We start from the raw sequence: 21011 nt of genomic DNA, 5'->3' as shown, positions 1-21011 counted from the left end.
TATAAAAGTAATCCACATGATAGCTTTTGTGTTACTGACTGAAAATCTTGCTTGATAGACTTGGTTGACATTCACTTTCATTGTATGGAAAAGAGCAGCTTGGACATTCTTCTATAAATAGCACTATTTGGTAGCACTATATTTTACAGTACTGTTCTACATTTATGTACTATATAATTACAACAACTACAGTAATCACTAGGTACTAAACTTAACCCCAACCCAGACCTTAACCCATATTAAATGCATAGTTACCTAATATTACTGTACTTTCTTGGGTAAGTACACTGTAAGTATACTGAATGTACTGTAAAAATAAATAAATAAATTGGAAACCACTAATTTTTTTGTTTTACTTAAGTAAGAAAGTCATACAGGTTTCGCAAGACATAAATAAAGTATTAGTAAGTAAATGATGACAATTTACATTTTTGGGTGAATTATTCCTTAATAATCCACATCAAATTCTTTTCCTAAGGATTTTTCCTCATATACTGTTCCAGAAAAGACCATATAGCATAAACCGAGGCCAAGTGGCTCAAATATACCATAAAACCTGAAATATAGCCATCCTGGTGCCAAAAGAACAGCCAGTACCACCAGTTTGACATAAACAGACAGGTCTAGCTTTGTGTGTCACATGGGCTCTTTTGATCTGAAGAGATGGCCATGCTGTTTTTCACTGTCACTTTGGTGAATCCTATTTTCATCCATAGATCCTATGTTGGGATTATCTTCACTATCTCCCAGACACAGTTTGCTTCTGTTTACATTGCCATGTGGTGTTTTATGTGCTATTGTATTGTGCATATTGATATTTCACACCAACACAGTCCTCTGAGTTGTCACAGGTTGCATAACATTCATTCTGGCTGATACACTGCCAATTCCACCTGGCATAGGCTCTTGTCGCCCATAGCAAAATAAACATCAAAACCTCACTATGCACGCTAAACCGAAAGAGAATTAGGAGCAACCTCCACAGCTCGAAGTGAACGAGGATGAAGCCAAAAAAGCAGATTTAGAATACATCAGAAAACCTCTGATGAAAAAGAATCTCATCTCAAATGTTTGCCATCCAGCCACTGAGACACACAGGGTTTGAGGTACACGTAAGATTTCAGGCACAATGTCAAGGAGAAGAACAAATCTTAATGAAAAAAATATTACAGAATACTACAAAAAGTCATTTTTCTTCATCAGTATTTTTGTCTTGTTTTCCAATAAAATATCTAATCATCCTTAATTGGAAAGCATAAGTTGTTAGATAGTAAGACTTGTTTTTAGAGAACATATCTTGAATTAACAAAATTAAAATTATTATCTAATTTACTCACCCTCATGATGTTCCATATGACTGTATTTATTCCATGGAACACAAAAGACAATGTTAGGCGGAATGTTAGCCCCAGTCACAATTCAATGGTGCATATTGCATATTTTCCATACAATGAAAGTGAATAATGACTGAGGTCACTTGCTAGATTTCCATCCAACTATTTTTATGCAAATTTTAAATGCACTTAAGAAAACCTGAATGGAAACACTTGATTTGCACAACTGTACACAACGTGCATTTAAATACCGAAAGGTGAATGGGACATGTTTTTTGTTTTGTTTTGTTTTTCGTGTTTTAAAAGTAAATAATTTTAAAATCACGCAATTTCTGATATTTGAGCAGCTTATATGAGGCAAAAGTTGGTAGGACATTTTCAGTTTCAGTAATATTTAAAGATTTATTATATAAATGACACCTCACCGATGTAACATTTAAGCTTTTATTATAAAGTGTATTACTTTTTTGATATTTCATAAAAGGATGGCCACACATATCCACAGTGGTCTAGGCTATGCCCCAAATATTTACTGACCCTAGAACCGCCTCTGTTCAACACCGCAAATACAACTCTCCCCGAAGCAAGGAGGTCATTCACCTGCTACGACATGCATAAAATAATGTAGTGGATGGAAACACGCAACGATTCGCATTTTCTTTAGTCAAATATTTAGAAATGCATTTAAAAAATGTCTGGATGGAAACCCATTTAGTTGCATTTTACTCAATGTGCAACCCTCCACTGCAATGAGAGGAAATCTCTCGCATTTGCAACCAATATTTGCGCTATGTGACTAAAATGTATATTTTTGGCAACTGGCTGGTAAATGTTTAGATTTCACTCATGTACTAATGTGAGTCCAAAGATGAGAACTAGGTGGCCCATTTGTCATTGAATACTGTCTCTTTTAATACCCTTTCTGTTCTCTACAGTCAGTTGTTCATCAAAAACAAAACAAAATAAACATTTAATTCTAATCACACATAGCAGAGATTATGTAAAGCCATTCAAGTCCACTCTTGTTAATACGTGCTCATTTACAGATGCGCTTTACAGAAATGCTGGTTTTCTTAAAGAGACAGTACCGGTTTTAGCAAGTGTTCGACAAATCAATGTAAATACTTGTAAATAGTAAAACTTATGCAATTAAACAATAAAAATGTCACAAAAATAATACATGTAATATAATATCTCATTTAATGATTGATATCATAGATCTGATCATTTTTAAAAAGCCAAAATGTGATCAAAATGATGAAAAACTAATAAAATATAATTAGCAAACTGTATATTTTCATAATGTACCTAGACAGAAGGTACCCTGTATAATTAACAGCATTAGCTGGGAGGTAATTTATTTCATATATAAGCAAAAGGGACATTATATCTGAAATATACCCATATGAACTGGCAACGATTTGAAATTGTAATCACATTTTGTGAATCAGAATTTAATTGAATCGAGAAATCTGTATCAATACCCAGCCCTAATGACAGATGTAAACAAACATGGATGTAGTGGATCACTGCCATTGATGTTGCTGCTACTCTGTTTCGAGTCTGAAAAGAAACAGGTTAAGTGCCTTTGGGCAGTCTTCAGTAGAAAGATGAAGACTGTGACATGAGTTGGAGGTGAGTGGAATTAAATGTTTTCTTCACTTTGAGCGCTTGTTCGTCATCTTTATTTCTTCATGGTCCAGATTTTATTTCCATTGGCTGCGCACCCAGGGCCGCTGATAAGGGGCAACAACTGAACCTTCTGTCCTGGGCCTGGCCGGACTGGAGGGAGGCTTCATTTTGTAGAGAGCATCTAAATGCGTTCAGCGGGAGATGCGGATATAAACGAGACAGTGCACAACAGCGAAAACTGTCCGCACCACCCATTTTTTATATCACTTGACTAGATGGAATAATTTCACTATCTGTCCAATTTAATGAAGTTTTTGGACTCCAGAGTAACTGAATCATCTCTGTTTTGCGTTGCATCCTGACCTCGTATGTGCTCAGACCATTAATCTTATGACTCTGTTCACACATAACATCAAAACTGAACTTTTCATGTAATATTACAACTTCTCATTCATTTTTTTTTTAAAAAAAGCTATTTGCCAAAGGGATAAGAAAAATAAGCTTAATTCAAATATATATTCTCTGAAAACAAGTCTTAATATCTTATGCAATTTTGCTTGTCAGGTAAATTTATCTAATTTTGTTTATATGTTTTACCTGTAAACACGACAAAATACTGATCTAGAAAATTAGGCTACTTTTTGCAGTGAACATGTGACTGATGAGAGAGCAGAAGCACCAGAGGAAAACCTGATTCATGTCAAACCGCATGATAATAATCCAGAGAGCACATTTTCAACAGATGGGATGATGTCTAGTGGGACCTGAGATGTAAGGCTTCATGGAGAAATGGCTGAGCACATTTTAGACATTAGAGTTAATATCATCCTGTTATCATTTGTGATCTGCAAGTACCAACACAGCTGAAAAGCTCTAACTTTGATGGATAACACTGGGAACATCAACAGCTACTTCTCAAAGTGCTCCCAGATATCTGAACTGCTGTGGTTGTCCGTTAGGGTCTTTAGAGATGTTAGGCAGAATGTTAGTCTCAGTCACCATTCACTTTCATTGTATGAGGAAAAATTAATTAACGAGTAAATGTTGACTAAAGCTAACAATCTGTCTGACGTGTCTTTCTGTGTTCCATGGAAGAAGAAAGTCATGTGAGTTTGGAACAACATGAGTGAATGACAGAAACTATACCTTTAAGACTTTTCACACTATGCTTAACCCTGGGTTGACATATTTTTAAATCCCAGAACAGCTCACTTTTAACCCTATGTTAAGCAATGTTTCACACTCGTACAGTCATTTTAAAAGGGGGTCAACACAAGGGTTTGCAGGGTTAGAACCGCTTTTGCGGGATCAACCCCAAATTGTGTTGTCAAATTTATGAAACAGAAAAATAACAATAAAAGTTTCTAAATAATGAGGTGAATGTGGCAATGAGATGTTTAGCAACTGACAACCAATCATTAACTGCCTCAGTGCTTGCCCCATTAAATATTTGTGTGCTTTGTACATTAAAGTAATATTTTGGGTTCAATACAAGTTAAGCTCAATCGAATTTGTGGCATTATGTGTATTACCACAAAAAGTAATTTCGACTTGTCCATCCTTTTCTAGGCAAAAATTGAGCAAAAAGCAAAAATTGAGGTTACAGTGAGGCAATTAAAATGGAAGTGAATGCGGCCAATTTTTGGAGGGTTTAAAGGCAGAAATGTGAGGCTTATAATTTTATAAAAGCACTTGCATTAGTTCTTCTGTAAAAAATTGTGTATTATTTCAGCTATAAAGTTGTTTGTCATTTTTACAGTCGTTTTAGGCTTTGTTGACATTGCATCGTCATGGCAAGGAAGTTGTAAAATTGGCTATAACTTTACACAGAAAAGGTTAGTAAGTGATGTTATCACACTAAAATCATGTTTACACACATATTGTTTACGTCTTGTGGCTATACTTTTGAAACAGTGAGTATTTTAATGTTAAAATATTTTCCCCATTCACTTCCATTGTAAGTGCCTCACTGTAACCTCGATTTTTGCTTTTTGTAAGGAAAAGGAGGGGTAAGTCAAAATAACTTTTGGTGGTACTCAATATTATGCCACAAATGCTGTCAACTGAGCTTAACTTGTATTGAACTCGGAATATTCCTTTAACATAAACGTTCATGCTGTTTAGTGTCCGAGAGTGGAACACTCAGAGTGTGGAATCTCGAAACCTGACTACCCAGGATTACTTACTAACCCACAGTGCGAAACATGGAACAAGACAACCCAGGATTATATTTACCCAGGGTCAAGACTGGCCCTATGTTAACAATGTCAACTGTGAAAATCCCATATGATGAACCAATTGCAATGAGAAACAAAGTCTTCACCAAGATCTCAAGACAATGTCTCCTCCCTAGACAATGTCAATCACGGCAGCAACAATGTCAACCTATTCCGGTCTCTATAGTGTTTTTTTAAACAGAAAATATATGTTGTCTTAAGGAATAGCATTTGCATAATATCTCATAATCCTGTGAATCCTGCGAACGTCTGCCTGACAGCAACATCGGCAGAGTCCGCAGGAGAGGTTTAATCAAAGGTCAGGACAGAATCTTAACACCGTTTACCAGCATGGCCAATCCCTCATTTGGTGCAGTGCCAAATCCCAACTCGCAGGGGAAATGTGATTTCAAATGACGTATTGCACAATGCATGCTGATAAGAAACTAATGTCATTAAGAGAATATGTGAAAGCAATTGTTTGATTTTGTTTTAATGTGAAGGAACATTTTCATCTCTATTTTGACATAGCAAACAAAGGCATGTCTATGTTTTACGACCATTTATGAAGCTGCAAGCGGAGAAAAACCAAAGGCACGATTTGGATTCATAGGCCAACTATATATTCAAGCTCTCATTCCAATATTAATTTGTTTGTTTTGCACTCTGGAAAATGCAGCTTTACACAGAATCTATATTAGAAAATAAACTTGACTTATTTCTTGTGCTAGTCTGCTAAACGACTGAAGAAAACAGGCATTTTTTTTTCTGTCACCTCCCAACCTCCAATCCCCACCCCTGCATTGGAATGAAGACATTATGGGCAAAAAGACACAAACATGTGGAAATCCTGAGAAGATAGTGCCACTTTTACAAGATTAAACAGCCCACATTTAATAACGTATTACTGGGGAAGACTAATGTTTCCTTTCTTGCAATCCTTTCTTGCCTCACAATGTACAAGCATGAGAGCATTAAGACAGAGATGTTTTAATTAAAAAGCAGATAATATTCCAAAAGGCAACAGATTCTATTTATTTCTGTAATTAATCAATTCAAATTTCTAATTAAATGATATGTTAGCGTAATTACTCAGAAAGGATGGACAGACAGACAGATAGATCCTGTAGATAGTAGGGATGCACCGAAATTTCAGCCACCAAAAATGTTTGCCTGAAAATTGCAGAAAATGCTATTTTCGGTTTTCTTCCGAAAAAGAAAAAAGGCAGAAAATCTTAGCTGAAAAATTGAACAGAAACCGTTACTTAAAAACGCTCATATGGAGAAAAAGCATTGTTTATGTTGCACATTAAAGTTCACATCCTGAGAAGTGAAGTGATTGCTCTCTTGATCATTAGCACATTAATAAAGAGTGTTTTCCAGTGCTCTGATAATGTATTATTGTGTGTCATGGTCATTACTGTCAAGCTCCAATATGACATTAAAGAAGCATAAAAGCAAAACAATAGGTTTGTAAATCACAAAAAATGTGTTTAATAAGTAAATATACAGTCTGCATGTGCAGTGCACTTCAGTGAATGGCGCTGCTCTGTTGTTGACACACACACACACACACACACACATACATAGCACACGTGGCTCGTGATGTGCTCATGATGATGCACTGCTTCCTGGAGTGTTTCGCTAAAATAAAACCAGAAGATTTAAAAGCACCAAAATAAAAGCCAGAGGTTTTTAAAGTTCTGAAATTACGACTGAAATTGTATTATTGTAATTATATAATTATTTTATTGAATACAAAAGAAATCCACTAAAGAATACATTCCTCATTCCAGGTCCACATACAATGTAAAAAAAAAAAAAGTGCCAAAAGAATGAAATTACTGTAAATTTTGCTTCTGCATTATACAGTAGTGTAGTTAACAATAAAGGTTTTTTAATAGTCTACACATTTTTTTTATGTAATTCTTGTCTGTCTACTTTATTTTATACTGAAATGTGTTGTTATAGAAAAAGTTTCAGTGCATCCCTATTAATAGCCTAAAATTTTAGAATGTGTTCAGTTATTCCAAACAATGTCTAATTTAAATGTTAGACACTAATAAATCAATATAGAGATACATATGGAAGTATTACAAATTCAGAGTGAAGTGAATTTTCGGAGTGAAATGTTCACAGATGTTGTGTTCTAGTTCTTATATTAAACACTTTAATCAGTTGAGCAACAATGGCTGTTCAGTTTAAATGATGGCTTCTCTGATTGAAAAAATAAATCACCCTTTTAAGACATTTCAGATAAAATACATAAACATTGATATATTTATTGAATATGCTCAAAATGCTAAAAATATAGAGTAGCATTAGTTATCATCCATAAAAAAACCTCTCAGATCCAGTTACTGTGTAAACAAAAATAATGTAAAAACAATGACATGTGATTCCAGCCAGGTGTCCTAAGCAACCAAATTGGCCCGGTTGCTAGGGAGGGTAGAGTCACATGGGGTAACCTCCTCTTGGTCGCGATTAGTGGTTCTTGCTCTCAATGGGGCACGTGGTAAGTTGTGCATGGATCGTGGAGAATAGCATAAGCCTCCACATGCTATGAGTCTCCGCGGTGTCATACACAGCGAACCACGTGACAAAATGTGCAGGCTGACTATCTCAGTAACAGAGGCAACTGAGACTTGTCCTCCGCCACATGGATTGAGGTGAGTAACCGCGCCACCACAAGGACCTAGTAAGCAGTGGGAATTGGACATGACAAACTGAGGAGAAAAGGGAATAAAAAAATAAAAAAACAATGACTCATCTGACCTATGAGTAAAGCCTGGTGTACCACACCACGGTAAAGCCTCTGGCGGATTTAAGACACATGAGCGTGTAGCAGAGCCACAGGGTGTGGGTGACTGGTCTGACAAAACCATGCTGTGCGAAATCACTTTGAATTATCGCTGTTATCATCACCAGCAGGCCCCCACCCCAGAACACCTGAGGACATACACCAACATTCAGCTACAGTATATGAGCTCTTGATGTCCACAAAGACTGACATAGTATCCCTCTCTCAAATACAAAATCCTAAATGGACGCATGTGGCCAATTAAATCATATACAAACAAACAAACAAACACAAATTAAAGACGATGTTAGGCATGCCACGAATGCCCGTCAGCTAATGACGTACATGTAGCAAACTGAAGGTCAATGTGACAGCATGTTATTCTTCACTTAAGCACTTCAGAGCTATTGACCTATAAAACCACAATTCTGATCTATACACTGTGACACGTCAAACATATTTACAAACCCTTTCATTGTACCAGTGATGAAAGCATTATTGATGACTCATTCCGGGTGTACTTCACTTAGGCAGGGCTCCAGACTTTGGCCTTTGGCTCCTAAACTGAAACATTAATGAGTCAAATGGCTGTTTTTAGTAGCTAAATCACAGAATTGCTCAATTTAGATTGCTGTTCAGAAACAAGATAGAAAGCCAAAGAAAAGGAAGTCAGAGGATAACCCATTCATCAAAGGTTTAATAAACAGTATATATAGTTGAGAAGATAAGTTTGCATTCCGTTTTGTCTCATAAATGTTCACACCCTTTTCATATTTATACATATATTTTTTTTTTTATTTAGTACTGCTCTTCAGAATCTACATTACAAATAATTACATTAGTAGTGTGTCTTCTTGAGCATCAATGAATGTTTGCACCTTGTGTAATAGCTGTGTACAAGTTCCTCAATTGTCCTAAAAAAGCTTGATTTTATATATATATATATATATATATATATATATATATATATATATATATATATATATATATATATATATAATTTTAATTGTTTTGAAATATTGCCTTAGTCTTTCTTTAGTGTTACTGGATGGCCCAGACACAGAGACTACAAGAGTGCAAACTGAATAAAATCCCAGATGCAGTTTATTGTGCTACTCCAATCCCAATCAATTATTACCAGAAGAAAAAAAGTGGTACACAATATGGGACTTTTAATTATAAAGAAGCCCAAAATACACATGAGACTCTTATTTTGAAATGTCTGCACTCCCAGTTGTGAGCTCACTGATGGATGATTCGCTGAGAAAGTGAATCTGATTCAAACTGCTAACCTGAGCTCCTGAGTTCAAACCCTCAGTTGTTTTCAGTGATTCATGAAAAAGATCCGGTTCAAAAGAGTCATTTGTTCATGACTCTCTGGCGCTGGGTTTGTTGTTGCGTGTGGTGCAGCGAGCTTGTCAGAAACAGAATGGGTGAAAAGTGGCACGAGACACACTGGTTCTGTGTGTTCTAAAATATATTCATTAACTCAAAAGATGATATCTGACGAAACCGCATATGAACGCACACAACCCGACCACTGCCAGTGGCGACTAGATTTTAAATTATTGTCGCAATCAATTATTTTTGGTTGCATTTGCAACCATTTTAGTCACAGTCTGAAGCCCTGTTAGGTACTGCTCTAATTAAATAATTGTTTTGATTGGCGATCTAGGATTTCGTTTAACACTAATTAAAACAAGCACCTTTGAAAGGTGTCACCACATTTTCATCCCCATATCCTCTCTTAAAGGTTTGGCAGAACACCATTGCCCTCTGTAAATGTAGTTGCAATTGCGTTAAAAATGTCAACCCAAATAACCGTGCCAGTGTGATATCTAAAACTGAGATACAATGTGCTAGGGGTGCTTTCTAAAGAGGATGATGCAGGTGCTAAACACTAATGGCTTAGCGCCACAATCCACGGCCAATTAAGATTTGTGAACGTGTGTTTATCAATGCAAACAGAGTTGGGATTAAAATTAGATTATCCTGAAATCCGTTGTCATGAGGGCCTTCACACATGCCAATACATTCTAATAAACTGTGCTAGGGATGTACAAAACTGCATATTTTCAAATTCAACTAGTCAGTGGGTAGCCCGAACAACTAGTCAGCTAATCGACTGTTTTATTTTGTTCACCTGACTCAAATCAAAGTGTTTTTAGGAGGTGTTTCATATGACACATTCTTGCATAAAAAAACACATCTTAAAAATGCAACGCTCATGATACGACACTCAAAAAACAGTGTGAGGGATGTGAGTAACGGCCAAAGACGTCTGTGTGAATGTGTATGGATGTAACAACATTGCTTTAAATGGGATGAATAAAAATACTACAAATATATATATATCCTATGCTGTTGGACAACAAGTAGATCTTCATGACTACACCCATCCCTATCCAATCAGCAATTCCCTCTCTGTGGCTTTTAAAAAGTTATTCTGCCAGTCTTCTTCATTCAGAGACCATCTACAAGCAGCGGTATTGATTACACTGGACAACAAACTTACAGAGCACTTACAGTTAGCCCCCTGGGATTACACAATAAATCACTTGCTTATCACCTAGCACTAGGCCTCTTGGTTGGTACAACACATTAATGAAATTCATCACATCTGTGCTTTTAAACCATCATCATATACAGCTGAAAATGACCAGATTCTGTGAACATGGACTGCTTTCTGAGACAGCCTTTTTTTAAGGTTGAACAGAGAAGGTTCAACAATTTTCTGTAGAAGTCAATGACAATCATCATTGACAATGTAAAACTTATTGTATCAGCCATGGTCTCTCTGGAAATAAATGGAACTTTAAAGAATAAAAATGAAACAAAATTATATAAAAATTACAATGTGATCAATAAAAAATTAATAATTTTCATGTATGAGTTCAGCCCTCTGACAGATTAACCCCTGTCCTTTCCCCTTTATAACCTGTTATTGTTTCATATAATATTGCCTAATGTCACAGTCTGTCGCCCTCATTTTCTTCAAGGACTCTTATTTTGAAGTTTTCCCCTGCACTACGTTTCCCAGATTTCACTGCCCCAATCACTTCCATCTGTTCATCGTCATCCTCACCTGCTTTACATTTCCTCATTAGTTTTCTGTGTATAAATACCCTCTAGTTTTGTTCAGTCATTTGTCAGTCCTTGAAGTGTTACAATGAGTTTATGAAGTATTGTGCAGAGTTTATGAAATGTTGAGTTTATGAAGGGTTAAGTTATTTAGCTAGTTTGTAATGTTTAGTGTTTGTTCCACTCCAGCGACTATAATTAAAGGATTTAAAGATTCCACTCCTGCGTTTCCTCTTTCTCTTCCACTCCTAGACAACAACGTTACAGAAGGACTGACCAACAAAAAATACAGATACTTACCTGTTCCTCCTAACGTCTTCCTCTACTCCAGCAATCCCACTAATCCTCCTCTCCTACAAAGCCTCACCTCAATGTACACATCACTGAGCATGGAGCCAACAGTATTTTATTCTTGGAGCTGTTCAAGCAGGATCTTCCCCTCTTGGAATACACAACCAAGTTCCTTCACCTCGCTGCTTTGACATCAATTCCGGACATATATCTCAAGCCCATTTATGGAATGGGATGGGATTAAACTTCCACAGACCCACAGCACTTCCGGAGGCTGAAGATCTTCCCTTGGCGAATTACATCCTAACCACCCTGAATATACATAACCCTTCACTCACATCACGTTTAATACAGGAGTTGACTTCTCCATTAACTCCTCTCCATTCAATTCCCCTAAATAATTTTTTTTGGGGGGGAGGGGCTCATCCTCTCCGGGTTCCGGTGGTCGTTTCCCTGCCGCGGTCAGCGGTAGTGACCTCCGAAGTTGCATTTCCCCCATATGCTGTGAATTATGGTGGGAACCCTAGGCCACAACCTGTGCCCATGCCTGCCACGGTTAACGAGCCAGTGCCCATGCCTGCCATGGTTAACGAGCCAGTGCCCATGCCTGCCACGATTAACGAGCCAGTGCCTGTAGCCTTGACCGTCCCTGTAACCATGCTCCTGCTGGCCGGAAGAGACGGAAAAGGACTCCTCCTCCCATGCTCGCGACCACAGAGGTCGTTCCCCAGTCTCTGCCCATGCTCGCGTCCATGGAGGTCGACCCCCAATCTCTGCCTGTATTCTCTTCCGCGGCTCTCAGCCCCGAGCCTTATGCGGACTCTTCCCTCGATCCTCTCATAACGCCGCATTCCATGGCTCTGTCCCTCGAGCCTTCCATGTCTCCGCCCCCAGAGCCTTCCACAGCTCTGCCTTCCTCAGCTCCAACCTCAGACTCTTCCGTGGCTCTGCTCGCTTCCCCAGAGTCTCCTCCTCCAGCGGTTCCGCCTCCTGACCCATTCCCTGCCCTGTGGCCACCTCCCAGGCCTCCTGACCCATTCCCTGCCCTGTGGCCGGGGGGGATGTCACAGTCTGTCTCCCTCATTTTCTTCAAGGACTCTTATTTTGAAGTTTTCCCCTGCACTATGTTTCCCAGAATTCACTGCCCTAATCACTTCCATCTGTTCATTGTCATCCTCACCTGCCTTCCATTCCCTCATTAGTTTTGTGTATAAATACCCTCTAGTTTTGTTCAGTCATTTGTCAGTCCTTGAAGTGTTACGTTGTTTAGCTAGTTTGTAATGTTTAGCGTTTGTTCTACTCCAGCGATTTATAACTAAAGGATTTAAAGATTCCACTCCTGCGTCTCTTCTCTTCCTCTTCCACTCCTAGACAACAATGTTACACCTATATCTCCATGGCCCATTTCATTTTAACACCATGACACAACCTATAAATTCAAATGACTAGTGTTCCAAACATTGAGTCAATGATTTAAATGAGCACCATTACCCACTTACGCACAGAATTACGTAACATTAATGGGTAATCTGCATCAAATTTGACTGACTCAGGACTATTATAGTTCTGGATTTTTTATTTATATATATATTTGATATTCAACTTATTTCAATTTAGTTTAGTTTTCATTAGTTTTCACACTTCGTCTATTAGTTTTTGTTTAGTTTGTTTTCTCAAGTGATTTCTTGTTTCAGATTAGTTAGTTTTTATTTTAGTTTTTAGTATTTTATGGCTGCTAAAGCATTCACTGGTATCGTTTTGTCTAATGTCATTACATTTTTCAGGGCAGTCTTGTGTTACCTCTATCTAGTGGCATTTTCATGTTTAATTAAGGTAGATTGTAAATGTTTCAAATTTTATAATATAGGATGAAGATGGGTAAAGTGGGATAGTTAAGCTTGATCCCCATTGTACCTGTATGTATTTCCTTAAATGGTTAATAGAAATCATAACCAAACGAATCTTTGAGAAGTAAACAATTAACATTTTGAGGTTTAAAATGAAATCTGTATGGAAAAAAATGAATGGGAAAAATACTTCACAAGAACCAAGATGGCTGAAAAAGTGAGTGGGCACTGTTACTCACTATTAATAAATTCGCATGAAACAGCCTAGAGTTAGAAAAATGAACTTGATTACCTGACAGAAGCATTGTTTATTCTAATTTTTGTTAAAAATAAATGTTGTGAACATTGGTGTATTTTGTCATATTGTTGGTGCCATCATTTAACAATATGATAAAATACACCAAATTTTGCTTACATTTTAAGCAATAACCCACTAACCCACTTGATTCCATACATTATGGTAAATTTACAAGGGGCTCTCTGCTCCTCTTCACATTGTCCAACACTCTTACCTGTTGTAAACCCACTAAAATGTATGGCCTCTCGTGGCTTATTACTTTGATCTACATTCATAATATTACCAAACACGTATATGCCATCTAAAGAATTGCTGTTGCTATACTGCAGGATTATACCCTATAATATAACTACCTGGTAAAAGTATAAAAAGTGAAAGGAGAAATTGAAATATGCAAGTAACAATTGCCAGGTAAAGAGTCAGGTCAGATAGCAGAGTAAAATGAAGCTTTAGGAATAAAACAGAGTCATACTCCATTTCAGAAATGCACAGTCTCCTAAACAGCAGTCATGAACTCCATCATGATTTCATACCGTCAAGGCCAAAAGTGGCAAGGGTCCTGATTGGCCAGCAAAATGAGCATTTGACTGACAGCAGTTAATCATGCTTTATAATTTGCCCCACTCTGAAATGTTCTTCCTCTAGATGTGTTCTTTTGGCTGCAGAGCTATTTGAAAACTTTCTGAAATTATTAGGTAGAGTCTATCTTTCTAAAAGTCTAATCAAATATTTTGGCATTGCTTCATAAATAACAAAGCACTTAGAGTTCATTTTAATTTAGCATTGAGTTATCCATCATTTATTCTTTTATATTATAATTATTTTTTTTTTTTTAAATAATCAAAATCACATAAAACATTGAGCTAGGAATACCTGTCGTCTAGGGCTGCAACTAACGATTATTTTGATAATAGATTAATCTAACAATTATTAGAGCGATTATTCGACTATACGGCGATTATTGCAACGATTAATCATTAGCTCTTAACTGATTATTCAGCTTGTGCCCCAACTTACAAGGTTGTATTAAATGTGCTTACTAACAATAAGGAGGACAAAACCATTTTTTAAAAATACCTCTAAATGTCATTCACTGAATTAAACGGAAAATACTTTTTAATTCAGTTTAATTCAGTAAAGAAATTCCCTGCAAAAAATCCTATTGTTATCAAGTGTTTTTTTAAAAATCTTTAAAACAAGATACATTTACTTGAGAAGCAACATATAAGATATTTAGACTTACTTTAAGAGAATGTATCTTAAATATAAGTGTATTTTGTATATAAGTGTATTTTTCACTTGGTTATACTTCTGCGAGTGCAGTAAAGACAAAATATACTTATATTCAAGATCTATTCTCTAAAAGCAAGTCTAAATATCTTATATGCTGCTTCTCAGGTGAATGCATCTTTTTTTAAAGGATTTTTAGATATTTTAATATATTTGTATTTTTAATATTATATTCAACATTCTCAGATAACAATTTTTTTCTTCTACAGTATAGCCTAACTGCTAAAGAGAATGCACACTGTTTTAAAGGAGTTTTGGATATTTATATTGGAAAACAAGCCAAAACAAATCAAAAATGTATTTTGCTGCAGTGTATAATGGGGCAAAGACTACCCTATCTCACCTTTCTGTTCACTTCAGTCCATCTTTAACTCACAAAAAAAACAAACTCTCTCTTATTAATAAAGCTGCGTATTGCCAATTTTCTTCACAATAAGAAATGCACAGTGACATATATTATGATACAGTAAGTCACGAGCCATCACGTTATAATCTAGCTGCATTAAGCACGCACTCGAGGGATGAGCGTCCCCGTGACAGAGCGTGCCTCAGTCGGTTGCAGTTTCAATCTCTACCCCTTAGATCGGGACACTTCACGCAACTTATAGAAGAGGCGCTGACCACACAGAGAAATGCCAGTTTTGTAGTTATTTACGTGATCTGCTTCCATATTATTTTTACTTTAATAAAGCTATAATGCAGTAAATATAACTGCATTAAAGATGTATTGCCAGGGTGTTTCCTTTAAAGAGCTCCAACTCCGCTTATTCCACAACAAGAGTGCTTCTGTATTTACTTTATTTTTGTATAATTCCCTCATACTTTGCAATCTACATCATCTGAAGCTGTGAAAGTTTAGAGTGCATCTGGACTGTGAGCTGTGTTTTCTTCCTCTCCCCAGTCAGGTGCGATTTGCAGTGCTGCTCTCGCGCATCATCCTTACAGCTTAATGTGATCTCATGTTATGTTAAATGAGATCAAACGACTACTCGACAACAAAAAATTTGGCGACAATTTTTTATTGTCGACGTTGTCGATAAAGTCGACTAATTGTTTCAGCAATACTGTCCTCCTATCAGTACCTTTTTTTTTTCTTTCAAAACATTGTGTGTTAGCTTCAGACGTTTCTCATGAAAGCATTTAGAAGTTCATCTATTAGTGCCAAATTCATCTGGTGTAGAAAATAACACCATAAATCATCTGAGGCATGGAGAAACTATACAGAGCGTTTTGACATATTGTAGTGCCATGGATCTTGGCACATTTTCTTCCATTTGTTGGCACTGTGTCATAGCCATAGTGATTCAGTCTCCATTTGTTGTAAAAAAACCCCATCGGCACTGTGTAGGACCATCTACAGGCTCAGCTGTTATTGTTTAGTTTGTACATTATATTCCTCAGTGAGAAACCACATTTTTAACTATTAACTTCGGGATGAAAATTGGTCTTCTGCCATATACTAAGCAGGGTGCAGGGAGCAATGCTTTATTGCAGTTGGCCATCAAGCATTATAATTACTAGTCAGAATTGTAGGTTCTGGTGCTCTTGTGCCTATATTGCTAACAATATGAAAATAGCAGATTCTTAATTACCTTATTACACTATTGTTAGTTAAGCATGAAATGCCCCTCTGTCACAATAAATGCTGTTTATTGATTTAAGAACTGGAAATAGCCATCTATAACAGGGTTTTGTGTTAACAGTCAAAGGTAGCTGTTTTGAATAAACCACGGAGAATTCTGGATATATAAAATGGCATTCACTCTTACTGCCATGTGGGTGCCAAAACAGATGACCAATATACAGTAGACCCATGTGTAATAAGTTATAAATGGGATAGCCCATTAACCATGGTTTTGTGACAGTGGTATTAGGTGCCTTCCATTAGGAGACCTGGGTACTCCACTCAGGTGACGTATTACAAGTGTTCTTGTCTGTTAACATAAGGTTAAGACCCCTTCTCCAGTCTGTCAAATAAACCAGAGCCTGATTAAATCGGAAGTTACAATCTCTCTCATAAAACAGAACACAGGGTCTATATTTCTACAAATACCTGTGTAGATCACACACTCCATCATAACTTATTCTACTGAGTTAAAGGGATAGTTCACCCTGAAACTAAAAAATTCTGTCTAATCATTTATTTAATGTCAAATTGTTCCAAACTGTATGATTTACTTTCTCTCATGGAACACAAAAGCAGATGTTTTGTGTTCCATGAAAGAAAGAAAGTAATACAAGTTTGGAACAACATGAGGGTGGAAAAAACAATGACAGTATTTTCATTTTTGGGTGAACAATCCCTAAAAGAAGCTACAGCTGAAATAACTTTAATGATGGCAAAACTGACATACTATCAGTATAGTCTTACTGGGCACCAGGCCCGGCTCTAGAAACGTAACATTAGGGGGGCAATAACCTACGATAGAGGAGTGTCTTCAGCGCACTTGCGTTATGTTTATGGTTAGCCCCATGACGGCAAGTGCTTCACTTGCACTTTTGGGGGAGGGTAGAAATGGCATTCACTGTTACTGAATGGGCAAAGCCCACCCCAGCACCCCCCTATATCCAGCCCTGCTGGTCACGTCTAGGGTGGGTAGTAATACAGGTAAATTACAGTGTCATTTCATTATAGTTATAGATTAACTTAATGCTGGACTTAAAGGAATAGTTCACATAAAATACAAAATTCTCTCTTCATTTCTAACCCTCATACCATCCCAGATGTGTGACTAGCTTCTGCAGTATACAAATCATGATTTTTTTAAACATATCTCAGCTCTGTAGGTCCTCACAATGCAAATGAACGGTGACCAAAATTTTGAAGCATAAAAAGGCAGCATAAAAGCTACACGACTCCAGTGGTTAAATCTGTCTTCAGAAGCGATACGATAGGTGTTTGTGAGAAAGGACAATATATAAGTCCTTTTTTTATATAAATTCTCCTCCCTACCCAGTAGGTGGTGATATGCACAAAGAATGTGAAAGTGAACGTGGAGATTTATAGTAAAAAAGGGCTTAAATATTTATCTGTTTCTCACCCACACTCATCATATCGCTTCTGAAGACATGGATTTTACAACTGGATTTGTATGGAATATTTTATGCTGCCTTTATTTGCTTTTGGAGCTTCAAAATGTTAGTACCCATTCTCTTGTACTGTATGGACCTACAGAGCTGAGATATTCTTCTAAAAATCATAGTTTGTATTCAGCAGTAGAAAGAAAGTCATACACATCTGGGATGCCATGATGGTGAGTAAATGATGAAGAGATATTTTTTTTTATTTTTTTTTTTTATGTTTGGGTGAACAGTTGAACTATTCCTTTAATACAGACAATGATATACTGTATAGTTACACCTAAGTGTCCCACTTTTCCTGTATTCACTCTATATTATACAAAATAAAAAAAGTAAAACAAATTGAACCAAACACCCATATTCGGTACGCACAAACCTATTACACTGACACACATTACATATACAACACACTCTCCATAACTTCAAATTCTCGAAATGAAGTATATATTTATTAAAGTAGCTACAGTGGCAAAAGCAGTCAGTTTGTGACTAAGCGCCTTGTCCCACATCTATGAAAGAACACTCTATTCACACAGACCCAAACCATAAGGCACTGACAAAGCAGCCACCAGTCCATCTCCAAATGAAAACCTGAGACTGAAAGGTGCTATTCTTTGTTTGCCGTATTGTTGTTTATTTTTACGAAATATCTTTGTGTGTGTGTGTGTGTGTGTGTGTGTGTGTGTGTGTGTGTGTGTGTGTGTGTCCTTCAATGCACTGTCTTCTTTACAAAGGTGATATTATATCAGACAAAGCACAGCAATCTGAATCTCACTGTCAGAGACAGCTGCCTTTATTGATCTCAGTGTGAGAAAATGCACAATAAACTGAGACCAACTTTCCAGCTGCAGATGTGCCAGCAACTAAATGATCAAGATCAAAGTCGCTGCTGTTACATTTATAGTTTTGATAAACCACATTGATCTAAGCATCAGCAGCTTAATTGCTTAATCATCCAGGTAAATTCATGCGCGCATAACTTTGTGATTAATAATCATCACGAAGGTGATTTATTTAGCTTGAAATCTGTCAGTGTATCGTCATTTTAGTATTAAAGAGACTGCATGAGATATGGACCATTCCTTCACTCAGGCGATCTCAGAGCATGCCTATACCCAAACACATGCCATGCAGAAAGCACCTGTCTCTCTCTCTTAAGTCCCTGAGAAATATCCCTCAACGCCACAAACCTCAGGCGTGCATCAATATGCAAATACAAGCCAAGCTGTTGAGATGTCACCACTAACCTTTGATGTTGCAATAAGGCTCAAGCGAGAGTCGAAAGAGAAGAAAAAACGTGTCGGGCTGAAGATTTAACGGCGGCGCACGGAAAACATCCCACGAATTCGCGTTCAAATTCCTCCTCGCGTTAAACACGCGCTCATTTTCCTTTCTACCCACCGCTCATGTGTCTTACCTGAAGGGCATCTCCGACGACTGCAATTAGCTGCCAAGATTTCATTGTGGTCGGGGCAGCGAAAAAGCGAAGGAAAAGTGCCTCCTGTTTTCTTGGTGGAGGTAAACCGATTGCGCGCACGGAGAGAGAGTCAGAACGGGCAACGGAGACCGCGCGAGTGCTAGTCAGTGGACCGTATCCACGTGGTGCCATGTAAATGACTGCATCTGTCACTCCACGCGCCTGTCCAGATCCTGTGCCGCACTCATCCTTGTGATTCTTCTCAAGTTCACACCATTGAGCCTGACTTTGGCTCCGGGGTTTGGTGTAAACAACTCGAAAGTGATGCACGGGAACATTTTTGAATCCTGGTGCTTCTGTGAACCGAAAGTATGTCTAGTAAGTGGCACATGTCGAGGAATGTGTTCAGTCTTAAAGTTATTTTATGGCATAGCCACCTATTTGTATTAAGGGTCATGCATGAAATGAAAACCTAAATAATTCTCAATATTCATCCAATTTTTCTCTCAAAAGATCCATACTGTATTTATAATGTCTTCATTATAATATTTTACAGTATTTTGTGCAAAACAGTAATCAATAGAATAATAATAATAATAAAATCCACCTATACAGGCATATTTTGGTTTTTTCTATCATCTTTATGCTCTTATAAATCTGACAGATATTGCCATTGAATAGCACATTAATTATTCCATCCTTAACCCTGTTGTATTTAACACTCTAACTGTGTCCTGCCTTTGATCTGAAATGCAATCACAGTAGTCCATCTCATGCCTCTTAGCAGTCACTGCTGATAAGTTTAACATGAGGCCTCTCATGGACTTACCCCATCCCTGGCATGAGGTCGAGATCTCGAAAGGTATTAGTCAACTGCAAGGTCCTTGACAACTGTGACACCTGACAAACCTATGACAAGGAAATATCTCCCTTTTTTCTCACGAGCAGTGGGAGGCTAGTGTAGATCAGTGTGATAGGAGTCAACGCTGCAAAATCTCGGTGACAGTCTACATAAATTGGGTTAGCAGCAGCCCCCACAGAGCTGCATCAGGCAGGGAGACTAAAGGACTTGTCATCGGTGACCTCTGTGTAACTACATCCCCGCTGCTCTCAAGTGCCGTGAGACATGATGTTTAATATGTATTCCATCCTGCCCTGACATTCCAATTTCTTAGCGGCACACAATGTTTATTAGGGTGTTTTAATGCATGCCGTGCAAATTAAGGTTGTCATTTTTATCATTTTGTATCATTCCTAATTCGCCAGTGTAATTTGAAAATGTTCCCCCACGTAACTGCAAAATGATAAACTAATAGCTTTGGGATGTTTATTGCCTGATAGTCATCCTTCAAGCAAAACACATCACATTTGGGGAATTTGACCATTTAGCATTTGCATTTCTTAAAATGGTGCATGATCACTTTTTATACCTCCAGTGAAATGGTTCTTCACTGAAATTAAAATTAATGGCAAACTTGTCAACATGAAATTAAAATTCACCATATTTATTTTCCTAATACATGTTCCTGGTCGTATTATTCCAGATAAAAACTGGAAAACACCTATTGCCATCTTTTACTTCTGTGTTTTTGGACACTCACTGGTTCTTAGGACATACAGTAATTACCAATTTACTGTGAAAATTGCAAATCTCTATTTTTACACTGTAAATTGCACTTATTACACTGTAATAACTTGCTCTTCCTCTGAAACGTCACTTAGGC

The 21011-nt window shown here is 37.3% G+C and overlaps 1 protein-coding gene across 7 annotated transcripts in view; it reads right to left on the bottom strand.

Annotated features, from left to right (window-relative positions):
* The window catches only part of rbfox1 (RNA binding fox-1 homolog 1), a 426210-nt gene extending 406079 nt beyond the window's left edge, over window positions 1-20131 (bottom strand). For 2 of the 7 annotated variants that reach the window (XM_051713878.1, XM_051713887.1), the window contains exon 1: window positions 19288-19446. In XM_051713878.1, the coding sequence (XP_051569838.1) occupies window positions 19288-19332 (45 nt within the window). In that variant the 5' untranslated portion in view covers window positions 19333-19446. Of the gene's footprint in view, window positions 1-19287; window positions 19447-20116 lie in introns of those variants that run through there. The other 5 variants (XM_051713882.1, XM_051713874.1, XM_051713881.1 and 2 more) reach the window with 5 other exon arrangements.
* Between the last annotated feature and the right edge of the window lie 880 nt (window positions 20132-21011).

Source organism: Myxocyprinus asiaticus, chromosome 13 (genome assembly GCF_019703515.2).
Source record: "Myxocyprinus asiaticus isolate MX2 ecotype Aquarium Trade chromosome 13, UBuf_Myxa_2, whole genome shotgun sequence".
NCBI lineage: Eukaryota > Metazoa > Chordata > Actinopteri > Cypriniformes > Catostomidae > Myxocyprinus > Myxocyprinus asiaticus.
This window is presented reverse-complemented; position numbering and strand designations above follow the sequence as displayed.